This window comes from Lagenorhynchus albirostris, chromosome 3 (genome assembly GCF_949774975.1).
Source record: "Lagenorhynchus albirostris chromosome 3, mLagAlb1.1, whole genome shotgun sequence".
Taxonomy (NCBI): Eukaryota; Metazoa; Chordata; class Mammalia; order Artiodactyla; family Delphinidae; genus Lagenorhynchus; species Lagenorhynchus albirostris.
Window position 1 is genome coordinate 105,929,006 of NC_083097.1, and position 13,480 is coordinate 105,942,485.

Genomic DNA, 13,480 nt, shown 5'->3' on the forward strand with positions numbered 1-13,480 from the left:
GAGTTTCCCTTTTTGTTTACATAGTTTGTTCATTTCTCCATATATTACTGCATTAAAAATAAATAAACATCTATATTTTTTTTAATTAGCAACTATAGCAAAATACCCAAAGTGTTACAGACTGCTAACAGGAAAAAAAAAGCTCACATTATTTTTGTGCATTTAGTGCCATATGCTGATCTCTTGAATATTTAGGTTTTTTTTTTAATATATTTTAAAGTGAAGTTATATAGAAAATACAGTAACCACGGTTGCCTCTGTACTCAAATCTTTGGCCACACCAGAGTCTAATTATCACTCCCTGTGAGGGTCAACATTCTAAAGTCTGAGACAGGGAGGAAAGAAATAAAAGTCTTTTTTTTTCCTCTTTAAAATTAGTCATTGATTTCTCAGAGGCTTCTGAAGGCTGGCTGTGCAGGGATTTGAGCCTGGAACAAAGTCTGCAAGGGGTTAATAGAGTTGAATCTGCAGCCTCATTCTGAGAGCCTCCCCGAGCTCCCCTAGGAGGTAGTCGTCCTCATTGCTGTCTTCCAGTTTCTTAAGCTCCTTTTTCTTGTAGAGAGGGATGCTAGTGACTTCCAGTGTGTATGTGCCAGGCACGAGCTTCCTCTTAGCCGTGTGCAAGTAGCTGAGCCCATTCCTTTGGTGGATGCGGAAGATGCCATCGTCATTCCCTTGGGAGATGACATAGCGGATGTGGTTGTTGAGTGGCTCAATGGCGGGCATGAGTTCTAGGATGTGCTCCTTAGAGCCAAGGCCGGAAAGGTTGAACTTCATTTTCATGGGGCTGTCCATGTCGACACTCTCCAGGCTGATCTGTTCAACCTGGAGAAAGAGCAGGAAACGATGTGGGAAGACCTTCAACAGCACAGGTAGATGACTCGAAAGGAGCCTGTTGTAGGGGTGCAGCCACAAGGACGATGTATCTCTGCCCCTCTGCACTCTGCTTGTAACTTACTGTCAGCTGGGAGAAAAGGTCAATTCCACAGAGTATGCCCTGTAAATCTTTACGACTTCCACTCAGCCTTATCCAGGTAAAGTTTCAGGTCTGGGCCTATGGGGAGCACTCACATTTCAAGTTTTTTTTGTTGAGTTTATGGAATATCATGCTTATTAATACTAAACGAGAGACAATTTAGGAAATGACTGTAATTTTTTTTTTTTCTGGAGTTAAAACGAGAAGTGCAGCTGTTATCTAACAGCAGGGACTGTCCCCAGAGGGCTCTTCACTCTGAAGGCCCAGGTTGATTTTATGGTCACAAACCGTGAGTGAGTGTCTTTGCTGGGAGCTGTTAGTGCAGAGGGAGGGAACTGCAGAGTCGTCAGGGCTCAGGTTTGAACCAGCTTTGGTAAAAAGCCAATGGGGCATGGCCCAGATGAACCAAGTCTCCCTCAGTCAGCAGTATGGGAGGTTTAGGAATGCTATTTCAGTAAGACAGGCAAAAAAAAAAAAAAAAAAAAAAAAAAAAAAAATCAATGCATTGAGTGGGTGCCTGCCAAAAACTTGAGAAAAGTGGTGCAGAAGTGCCCCCATCAGTGTGCAGACAAAATCCTGTCCCCAGAACTACGATGGGAAGGTTTTATGAGCAGAATTTCTGGATTTGTAGTTTGGGATACTTGATGAATATCTCAGTTGCCATATTTAAATATCAGTTAGACACCTCAGTCTCCGCAAGGTAAATGTAATGCTGGCCTATTTATTATTATAAAATAGAACCAGAGACTTTTTGGCTAGCGAAGTCTATCTAGTCTTACAAATAAGTTTCTGAGGCCCAGAAAACTGAAACAAATTGCCCAATTCACACAGCCAGTGAGTTGAAGACTAGGTTTTTTGATGGGGAATTCTGCAGTAACACTAACTGACAAGGATGGTACTCTCCCTGATGTCTGGGGGAAAACATCTCCAGATACTGGGTACTATTCGGAGAACACGTACGATGCTTATGCCAGGCACCATTCCAGGAGCTTCACAGTAATCACTCAATCTTCTTGTCAGCCTTCAGAGGTAATTATTTTTATTCCCATTTCACAGGTGAAGAAATTGAGGTAGAGAGAGGTTAAGTAAAATGGCCCATGTAACATGGGTAGTAAGTAGGGAGGATCAGGGAACATATTCAAAATCATGAAGTCTGTGGCCTGCCCCTTTAACCACTCTGCTAACTACTATGAACAGCAAAGACATAGCAGCAGCAGGCAATTCAGATCTTCAGCTCCTTACAAAATACAAGTTATGTGGAGATAAACTCTTTATGGGAGGAACACCTGTCTTATAAATATTACAATATAAGACCAAGTTGGCTTACCTACTGAAAATTAAAATCCCCAGTACATTACATATGTATACAACAGAACTGGACAGATTCAAAATAATTTTGGTTTTTGAATCATTTCAAAATAGCTATTTCCTAGAAGCCCATATTATTGCCTTCTGGCACAAATCAAAAAATGAAAACATACGATCTGAAACTGTGAATCTTAAAGTCCCCCAGTCCTTGTGTTTTGAGCTAAAAATGCCTCTAATTTTAATTTACTTGTCTCTGCCATAGTGTGTCCATGAATTTAGCCAATAAATTTCATGACAGTTTTAGCTTCACTGAGGCTGAAACCTACATAAAAGTTTACTGCAAAATATACGTGACTCCATATGGATAAAATCTGGTGACAAAACGAAGTGAGGTTACTCACAGCAGTGGGTTTGGGTTCATAAACACCTCTCTTCTGTCTGCTGTCTTTCTTAGAGTAGCCGTTGATTTTGCACTCATAGCATGCTTCCGGGGACAGAGCGTTCTCTTCATCCACTTCTGCATCCATTGACAGGTACTGCCCTTTGTTAAATCCCATTCCTGAGACACAGTGGCTATTTGCAATAGGATGCAAGGTGATGTTAGACTTCATTATAATGTTGACTACTGTTTTCCAGAGGTAGAGCAGAGATTTTTCCAAAATAAGAACCCACAAAGCAAACCCTAAGATCGTAAATATAAAAACCTAATAGTCTTGGTAACTCTTTTCTTCAACACTTAATACATGAGATTCTCCTTTATTCTGAACAGCAAAATTCTTCTAAGAGTGAGCCCCAAGTTTCCCCAATTTTCTATCCTAATTAGACTGAAGCACTATGTGTAGTTAAATCAAGAAGATAAAAATTAAGTATGAATTTCCAAAGAGAGTGCCAGAAGTTCTTTTTTTTTTTTTTGCAGTATGTGGGCCTCTCACTGTTGTGGCCTCTCCCGTTGTGGAGCACAGGCTCTGGACGCGCAGGCTCAGTGGCCATGCCTCATGGGCCTAGCCGCTTCACGGCATGTGGGATCTTCCTGGACCAGGGCACGAACCCGTGTCCCCTGCATCGGCAGGCAGACTCTCAACCACTGCGCCACCAGGGAAGCCCCAGAAGTTCTTTTGATTCAAAAGCCTGAAGCCTATGTTTTCTGCTCACAACAAAGCTCTCTGCTTTACCAACTGAGATTTCTGAACTCCAATTCTGGTTAGTGAAAGACTCAGCGAGCTGGCTCTAAATGACCCTTGTCTACACCACGACTTTTGTTTCAAGCATTATTATGTACCCACAGTGGACATACTAGTCCACGACCCTCAGTGTCTGACTCATACACTGCTCCTTCTGAGGAGGGTGACCCTGACTGACTCCTAAACTCTTATCTTCTATGCTGTTGAGCACTGACTTCCTTGAAGGAAGGATGCAGGTGGCCAGAACCTCATCTGCAGCTGATAGGACTTGAGACAGCTGCACTTGGGAAAGTGCAACTAGCTGGAGGGAACCCAGCCTTGTGGAGACAGTGTCACACCAACCAGGCGCATCCTCTCTCTGTGCAACAAAAAACCAGATGAGCAAAGAGAGAAACAACTCCTTCCTCAGGCAGCATGGAGCTAGCACCTGCCAAAATTCACAGAAGAATCTGGGGTGAAGCCATTTCCATTTGTACTTAACTCAGGTGTCTCTGACAACACGTGAGCCACAGCATTTTGAGACAACTGCTTGTCTCTGGCGTTGAGGGATCCAACTGAATCCACTCAGGCCATTTTAAGAGGCAAGAGAGTGATACCTGTACACACGTTTGAGTCTTATGCTCACCACAAAGGAGGTAATCCACATGCCTTCTTCCATGTGCTTCCTCCTCCTATTCCCTAAGTGCCTTGATCAATGCTTTTCCCTTGTGGGCTTTTAATCACCATGAACTGCCCCCCCTCCAGTGCTGGGTGGCCAGGCGGCCTGAACACAGGGAGGGCAGCCTGAGTTGGACCACACTCGCCTTCCTGTGTGCGGGGAGGTGGAGGGCCTTACCCCTGTCCCACTCTGTAGTAGCCAGGTGGGCAGCCGCAGAGGTAGCCCCCTTCCGTGTTGGAGCAGCCGTAATTGCACGGGTTCTTGGAAGACGAGCACTCGTTCACATCGTGGCAGGCACTGGAGAACTGGTCGAAGGAGAACCCAGAGGGGCAGGCGCACTTGTAGCTCCCCAGGGTGTTGTAGCAGGAAGCAGAGCCACAGGCATTTGGATTGGAGCACTCATTCTCATCTATGAACATAAAGCAAGAGACTCTTACAAGGGGTAGGGGCAGTGGGGCAAAGAAGAGCCTGAGTTTCAAAGTACCTACGATTTTACAGGGGAAATAGCCCTAGAACCGTATTTTTTAAATGTTTACCCTGATGGTCGATTTGCAAAGCCTATGAAATTAAAAAAAACACAACAAGACCCAACAAATCCCCCTAAATTATGACTTAAACAAAACCTTGCCCCGCCCTTTTATATTCTGTTTGTACTAGGTTTTTCTGAATACCCTGGCAGCCTCTGGGGACAGATATTTGCAGTTTGACTACTGAAGAACTCTTCTATTCTCGTATCAGAAGGTTACTTCAAAAGCCTACACTTCAGATAGATTCACAGAGACAGAAAGAAGATTACTAATTGCCAGGAGTTGTGGGGAGGGAGAAATGGAGAATGACTTCTAATGGGTATGGGGTTTCTTTCTGGGGGGATGAAGATGTTGTGGTGTTGACGTTTGCACACTGCTGTGAGAATATACTAAAAACCACTGAACTGTACATTTTAAAAGGTGAATTTTATGGTATGTGAATTATATGTCAATTTTTTAAAAGCCTCTATTTATATCTGTATTTTTATCCATTCTCCCAGCAATTCCCAAAGCCTTCACTATATATGGAAAGAAAAACAGATAAAAAATTTAAATACCTTAAATGAAAATAACTGAAATAAACATTATTTAATTGAACATTCTGAACCAATAACCTTGTATACTTTTAACACTTGAGAATGCATCAAGTGCAGACTTTGCCTTCTGACATGGGTTTGCACCAAGCCATCAGCTGACATAGGTTTTACTAGTTTAATGACTCACATTATACCATAAATGCCTGACAGCAAGATAATTACAGGTTGATACTTTCAGCTGCTCTTATCATTTTTACAAATTCAAAGCTTGATTGTGCTTTTAACTTTGGAGACGACAATTTTGCTCTTAACTATCTGGTTGATACCTATTTTGTGGCTTGACCCCCTGTGGGCTTTATTATAATCCAAATGTCACCCTGGGCACCAGTCACATTTGGTCTGTGGAATTCTTTCAAATTCTCATGACTGCACTGGAGCATAGTGTGTCTGTTTACCTAATACCTGACAAGTCTATGTTTCAGCCCATGTGGGGAAACAGGCCCATTTGCAATTAGGTGTACCCTTGGGACACAGCAGCTACAGGGAAGTGCTTATCTGCAGGAGCTCAGAGAGATTACAGAAGATGCAGATACAGTCTCAGTGAAGAGGCCTCTCACACAGGAAATTAAACTTCATTAACTACAGCACAGAGGTTATTGAGAGGGCCGATGTTATTAGGCACATTTCTGTATCGTGATTATAGTTTCAGAATTAAACCAAACTGCCAAATGTAGAATTCTTAATTACTGGATATGAAATGTGCTATGATTACCTAATATGTACAAATTCTTAGCCTTCATTTCATGGGGAGAAAGCATATGAATAAATTCTTAATAACCAGGCTACCTATGACATAAATATAACTATTTTATTTCTACATACAAAAGACTTGGAATTCTGCCTCAAAGGCTCATCTGCTTTTATAATTAAATCTGACATTTATATGTGGTGTTTCTCTCCTAATGGAGAATGTGAGTTAGGTTATAATTTAACAAAATGATCCTGCTATGAATATAGTATTCGACACTGTGTTAGGTAGAAAAATTACCAGGCAAAACTAGTTAGTTGAATAAATTGCTTTTAAACATACCACTGACATGAACATTTCTAAGTAGGTAAAATTTCTGGAAGCACCAGGATAGACTTCATGTTTATATGCTATAAACGTACATCACAGCATAATTCTATAGGCTTAGGTAATCTGACTTTGAAAATACGTTCCTGTTTGAGACCCACTTTGAGCTGACTCAAGCCTTGCTAAACCATGTTCAAGTTATTTTGAAAAGGACATACAAGGAACTAGAAGTTGCTGACAGCACATAACCCAAAGCTTCATATACTTAGAAGTAACCATATGCAAATGTTAATAATATTCCCTTATTTTCAATTTGGAATAATCGTCATGCTTGCATATATTTGAGAATGTTACCTAAATCTGTACAGTCCACGTACCAGAATGTTATAAATGTTCTGTGGTAACTGGCTGGAAACTTCTGAAAGTATTCATTTGAATTAAAAGCTTTTTTCATTATTAACACTTACAAGAACTGTCATTTTTCTTAAATTGGTAGTAGTATTAACAACATTGTAGGTTTACAATTTAATATTACTTAAGTTATCTGATGCACTAACATTTTTGTCTTTTTACAAGGGGACCCCACTTAAATCTGTCTGAAATACTTCATACTATATTCCCCCCTCAATCATATGAACAACTGAAGATATTTCATACCCATAGTGACAGATTAAAATGATTTGTGGCCTTTCGATTTGCATTTTGTTATAATGCTTGTTATTTTGCTAACTTGTTGCTTTTATTAGTTCCCAATGGGTTGTTTAATTCTCTTACTGCCATATATTTGAGTTAAAATTCCAACTGTGTTCTGTGGGTTCAAGGCAAGAAAGTCAGCAATTTTACTAGAGACCAGCTGGACTGCTCAACCCTGCACAGAAGAATCTCGAATCTTTCAAATTAAACCCCTGCTTCATCTTACTTACCAGGGGCCTGCTGCTTACAGAGGCCCATTTTAGCAGAGCAAGCTAACAAATTAATTCTTGCAGTTGGGGATATCTGCTTATGTATCTTTAGCTTTGAACTCATCTTTGAAACCACTTATCCCTCTGCCCATGGGGGTCTCTCCTGACTAGAAGGCACACTGGCCTCTGGCTGGACTCCAGCGTGAGCTGCTTTGGGGTGACTGCCTTGCTTAAGTGCCTATTCCAAGGATCCCAGCAAGAAGAAGTGGGATACATCACATAGCCCTGACTTTAAGTTAGACCAAATTCAGTGAAAACCTGTGTGGCTATTTTCGCACTAAATGCTTACAAAAACTCCAGGAAACTTAAAAACGTAGAAATTGAGTTGATACTCCATACATGTTCCTATTTCCACTCATGATCACTTTAAAAACAAGAATTTTAGTTAAGCTGACACATGTGAAATATTAGAGGATCATTCTTTTGCTTTAAGTTCTGTAGAATTAAACAAGAAGCCGTGGTGTTAACCAAATAGAGGCTTGGGCCTCATATTTTATAAACAACACAATAAAATCGTTTCACACTGTTTAATAGCTATCTAAAAAAGTACCATTCCCTATGTTCTGAAGAGTGTGCCTATACTTCATCTCTGTTTATGAATCAATAAATCAGGGCATAACAACTTCTGCGACATTCTTTTTTCTATGAAGAGAAAAGAAGTAAACTAAATTTATGAAGTTATTTTGATTGACTGCCTAACTCATCATTTTGATAATCCTTTCAAAGTCTGTCCTTAACTCCTAGATCATTAGTGGTTTTTGCATTTCCCCCACGAGTGTCTATTTGTGGTGTGGCTAAGCATCTGTCTTTAACCTGGCACAAGGCCACAGCAGACTTGCGATGACGTTCAGAGTTGCTTTCCCTCCTTTGAAATTTGTCTTGATTTTCTCAATTCACTAAACTGTCATTAGAAATTTCTTTTGAGAAGATCACCAAGGATAAAATCAGGTTAATTTATTTAGAGGATTGCTCACAGTAAAATATCTGAAATACATGTGGGGTAATTTAAATGACTACAGAGAAACAGGAAGTACCCGTTGTTTCTCAGCAGGACCACTGTTCCCCTTTCTGTTCTGCTGTGCCAGCATCTAATGTCACACTGTGTTGGATGTTGCCTCTATGAAGGGCATTCAAATGGAGCCAAGAAATTAGGCATATGCTAACTAAGTTAGCCAGCTATTCAAGTAGAGAGTAATGTTCTCTTTGATCAATCTCTCCTTAAAAGGAGAATTTCCATGACTCTATCAAGTGCAAGAAAGGGAGCTGAGTGCCTACAGATTTTATTTTATAAACACTTTTGTATGGAGTTTTCAATAGAATTTGCTGTAACTAGGTACTTTTTCTACCTTAAAATCCTTTAGCCTCTTCATTAAATATGTGACTGGAGAGCACAGATGAATGGTGCTCATTAAGTTGATCTGAATCCCTTTAGATTTATATGAGGGGGATGGATGGGCAATCCTTCAACCCCCAATCAAAAGATACTAAATTACCGATAAAAACCCTCTGACCTTAACATGTGAAGATGATGATTCTTGACACCATCTTCAGAAACTTAGAATTACGCCTAGCAGAAAATTAAAATTATGAAAGCTCTAGTTGAGTTACCATTTAGGTACTTAACATTTTTATTATGTATATTTTCAAATACACACATGTACAGAGACTAGTTTAATGGATCCCCATGCATCAGTCCTAAGTACTGGTTTTTAAGTTCTAGGGTTTAAAGGCTACACTGAAATGCCAGTCTTTATTGTTCGTTCTTTTTACTCAAAGATACTTTAAGGTGAGAAAAGCAGATGCTGTGTAACAAGCGAGTGCTCACCGACACACTGATTCCACTGGTAATGCTGAATATATCCTTGAGGGCAGCCACACCTGTAGCCTCCCAGGATGTTCTGGCAGCCATGCTGGCACCTATGGTTTCCATCACATTCATCAACATCTGCAAAAACAATCCCGGCAAGATCTTTATGTAACCTTTCTTCTACTATTCTTAAATGAACTCCAAACACAGCCTGGGGTAACTATTATCACAGGAACAAACAAACAAGACATACTGAGGGGCTGTGATTTTTCCAAGTCACATGGTTATTAATCAGTGGTGGTGCAGAGAACAGTTCTGAGATAAGAAACCACATCATTCTTATGCTATCCACCAGCCATGCCACGTCAGTGCTCTAAATAACAACTTAATGTCAGCAAATCAACCATAGCAACCACAAATGTTGTGCATTTTGGATGGATTAACTACATACGGTATGATTTATTTGGTAAATGATATAAATATCTTTGCATTATATATTCCAGTAGGTTCAAAAGTGATTGACATATAATCCTCATTTTTGGGAAGATACAAGCACTACAGAAATACCTAAAAAGTATAATGGTTTGCACACAAAAAATTTTATTACCATTCAAGATTAATTAGATGCAAATTTAAAGTATTCTAAATATGTTATTTTTAGACACGATATAGTATTATGACACATATGGAATAATTTCTTTGTTCAGACATGCATACTCTTCTGGAATGACAACTGAGGCTTTGAAACCTACCCATAAAAAGTGAAATGAAATTGGCATGTCTGATGTATGCGTAACAAATTTATATGGATAATTAATAAATGATATCTTATGTGGATGGTTACAAGCCAAACCCACACATGGCAAGCAGCTGTATGTTCAGAATACTTTCAAAGTCTCAATGACTTCGAATACAAAATATTAAAATAGAAAATTTTTAAACTGAATTTTTCTTGGCAGAAAATTAGATACATATAAAAGTCCTATAATTCCTAGAGTATATTAAAAAACTTTGAGTAATTCTTAGAGAATATTAACAATTTTGAATATATTTCTAGAATTCAAAATCATATATTTCTAAGAATAATTAATTAAAGGGTGACTAATACCAATAAAGACATAAATTACAATTGTATATAAAAATATAAAGGGGATGTATATGCTCTCAGAATCTCTGGCATGAGCATTTTGTAAAAGCTACCAATCCTAGTACATTTGTCTCATACGCTAGCACATGCAATAGAAATACTGAAGAACAATATAATATTTTATTGACCACAGGCAAATTCTTATTTTATTCCTACTTAAATGTTCCCTTGGACTTAATAGGAAATACCTATTGTGACAGAGACTTTATAGGAAATGCCCTTTATAGAAAAGAGAGTGAATCAGGAGTCTCAGACCAAATAAAATTGCCATCAGTTTTCCCCAGAGCTTTCTGTACATTTTTTCGGTTCTCTATAATTCGTTCTTTGTCTTACACGTAATATTTACACATTCAAGTATCATGGAACAGACATCCAATTTTTTTCTGGTATACTCATACACTACTGTAAACTAAATTAGGTACAGAATTCTTTTTCAGTTCAATTCTTTTTTAGATCAGTAATTAGGTAAACAGTTACTTTAGAAGCCAATTTGTACTCACAGAATTTTTGTTTCATCACATTAAGGTTTTCCTCTGCCCCCAAAATGATATATGAAAATTTATGAACAAAAAAATCAATTTCTGGGTTTTATTTTGTTAATTTTTTTTCTTTTGAGATGATCTCAATTGCTCATTGAGTGGCTTGGAAGTTAAAAGAAAACAGTTTGCTGTATTAGAATAAGAATATTTGAGCAAATAAACTCACCTTCACAGTTCAGTCCCGTGGCATCAAGAGAGAACCCTCTTTGGCATTCGCAGCTGAAACTTCCAGGGGTGTTTTGACAGATTCCTTTTGCTCCACAAAGTGAAGGCTGAGACCCACATTCATTGTTGTCTAGCAAAGCACAAAGTGGGAGAGCGTCAAGCTTCCCAATTATTATATGACTCAAATTTTACTACATGAAGTAAAAAGTGAAGTATGAAAGCCTAAGTTTCATGATGTGAAAACAGAATTTTAGGGAAATGTATACCATTATTCATGGTCATGTTAAAGGCAAAAATGGTCAGAAAAAATATATTTCAAGAGATTTGAAATTAGAGCATATTTTGGGTCAATTGAGGACATGGTTTTCGATAGTACAGACAAAGTCTCTTAACCTGTGTGCCTTCTAACATAAAAAAAAAAAAACCCAGCATATTCATTAGCATGTTCTAAACTACAGTGAGCCTTTACTCATATTTTATCTGAACAAACATGGTTATATTTAGAATGCAATATAAAGGCATTGCCTGGAGTACACCTCATGTGCATGTGCTTGGACTATACAGGATTTTTTCCTTTGGATATTGTTCTAGTGAAAAAAAATCTATTATTAACAACATTTTTAGACCAGTAATTATGAGGGATTGGTTTTAATGTAAATACTGAGTCATTATTCTACCATTTTTTAAGTACAGTTTTAGGCTTCTACTAAAAGTTTGCAAAATTTCTCTTTTGTAGTTTTGTCTTACCAATACAAGCAGTGTGATGCTGTGTGAAACCAGGTGGACATTTACAGGTAAAACCTCCCAGAGTGTTGACACAGAGGAACTGGCAGTTGTGCTGTTTGGTTTGACATTCATCAAGGTCTGCAATGAAAGAGAAGCCTATGAAAATTGGAGCAGAGTTATCTGGCTTTGCCTCCTTTCTCAGGAAGCCACAAGGAGTATTTTGTCTAGATTTTTGTTGGAAGCTTTGTAGATATCCATATGCATATGGCAAGGAGTTTCTTTTCACATACTTAAGCAGCATAAATATCATGGGCTACAATGATAGGATGGCTAAGGTGATACATACCACAAAGTTTTCTTAAAATAAAAAACTGAAAGGATGAATCATAGTGGTGTTCATGAACTGTTCTCAAAACTAATATCCAAAGGTTATAATTCTTGTATTTAATGCACAGTTTAGCACATGGCTGGTCACTTATTTTTATTAAAGAAGGGATTAAACAAAAATAAAACAGAATCTGAAAATTGATGAAGGTCTTAACACAAACACTGAGTCAGGTTCTCAGGATCCAAATGAAAACACCATCATAAATACCAGAAGAAGCAAAATCACAGCATCTATAATTCTAGTCATAAATGGAACTAGTATTTGAACTATACTGATAGAAAACTCAAAATCTGATTTTGGTTGGATTGGAACTTAATATGGGAAAAGACATTTAAATAAATTCACAGAGCAATGTAAGATGCAGACAAGACTAACCATTTTAAAGCTTAAAACACACACACACAGTTGCACTCAAATAAAAATAACTATAAACGTGCAAAATTAAATTGACTCATAACGGTTCACTAAGTAGAGCCAAGGGTATAATATTGCTTCCTATTATTTTATTCTATTTGTTTTTTGGTATTTCTTGGAAATAAAACTTCATCTTCTTGAGAATAAACTGTATTTCAAAAATTTAATTAGACAGAAATTTCCTCAGTCCATTATTTTCATACCGATGAGGTTTACTATAAAATTGAACATATGAGTATAGTATTGAAGCTCTTTTAATTATCTAATTTAGTTTGATAATTACTACTAAAACTATGTAAGCAAAAATTTACCTATTCATTTTCAATCTTCTGCAGTAAATGTGTAATAAAGATAGTTTAGAGAAATGAAATCTCAGATAAGCAACAAAATAAATATTATTTTAGTTGTTCAGTCTCTTCCTTCACCATAGCTTTCTATATTATTTAATTTATTTTTCAGTTTGGGTGGTTTGCTGTAAGAAGCAAACCACTGTAACCCGGGTTTTAATTCTCTCTGCCTCCTGGCATGTGTCCTTTGGTAGAATTTTCTATGAATCATAAAATGGTCACTAGGAAGATGTGCTTTAGTGAAGGTGAGACACACAGTATCATCCCTGATTAGCTGACTTTAAATCTGAAAAAAGAGAGGACTCTTTTTTCAGAAGAATGCAGACTCTTCACTCACCTTTGCATGTCTTTCCATCCTCCTGTAGGACATAGCCTCGAGGACAGGAGCACTGGTAACTCCCCTCCGTGTTCTTGCAGATGAAGTTGCAGGGTTTTGGGGACTGTGAACATTCATCAAGATCTAAGCAAAAGTGATGCGAGGATTAAATTATTGGTTAGAAGGAAAAACCAGTCCCTTTCCTCCCTCCATATTCTCACTTCATCTTTTTCTTTTACTCTTCAACTTAAAATGGAAAATAGAAATGAGGCACAGAACAATTTTCTCTAAATTAATCTACCGGTTTACTCTGTCGAGCGTGTCTTGGGCAAATATTATAATATCCGGAACAACTGTCTGGGTTTAAAAAAATACACTGGATTTTTTTAGATTGGGTGTCCTTTGGTT

At 38.1% G+C, this 13,480-nt stretch overlaps 1 protein-coding gene across 1 annotated transcript in view; it reads right to left on the reverse strand.

Moving 5' to 3' along the window:
* Positions 1–450: 450 nt before the first annotated feature.
* Positions 451–13,480, reverse strand: part of FBN2 (fibrillin 2) — a 231,120-nt gene continuing 218,090 nt past the window's right edge. The window contains exons 59-65 of the mRNA XM_060146231.1: positions 13,094–13,216; positions 11,629–11,745; positions 10,883–11,011; positions 9,049–9,168; positions 4,301–4,532; positions 2,686–2,857; positions 451–825 (exon numbers count right to left, since the gene is read on the reverse strand). Coding sequence (XP_060002214.1) covers positions 451–825; positions 2,686–2,857; positions 4,301–4,532; positions 9,049–9,168; positions 10,883–11,011; positions 11,629–11,745; positions 13,094–13,216 — 1,268 coding nt within the window. The remainder of the gene's footprint in view (positions 826–2,685; positions 2,858–4,300; positions 4,533–9,048; positions 9,169–10,882; positions 11,012–11,628; positions 11,746–13,093; positions 13,217–13,480) is intronic.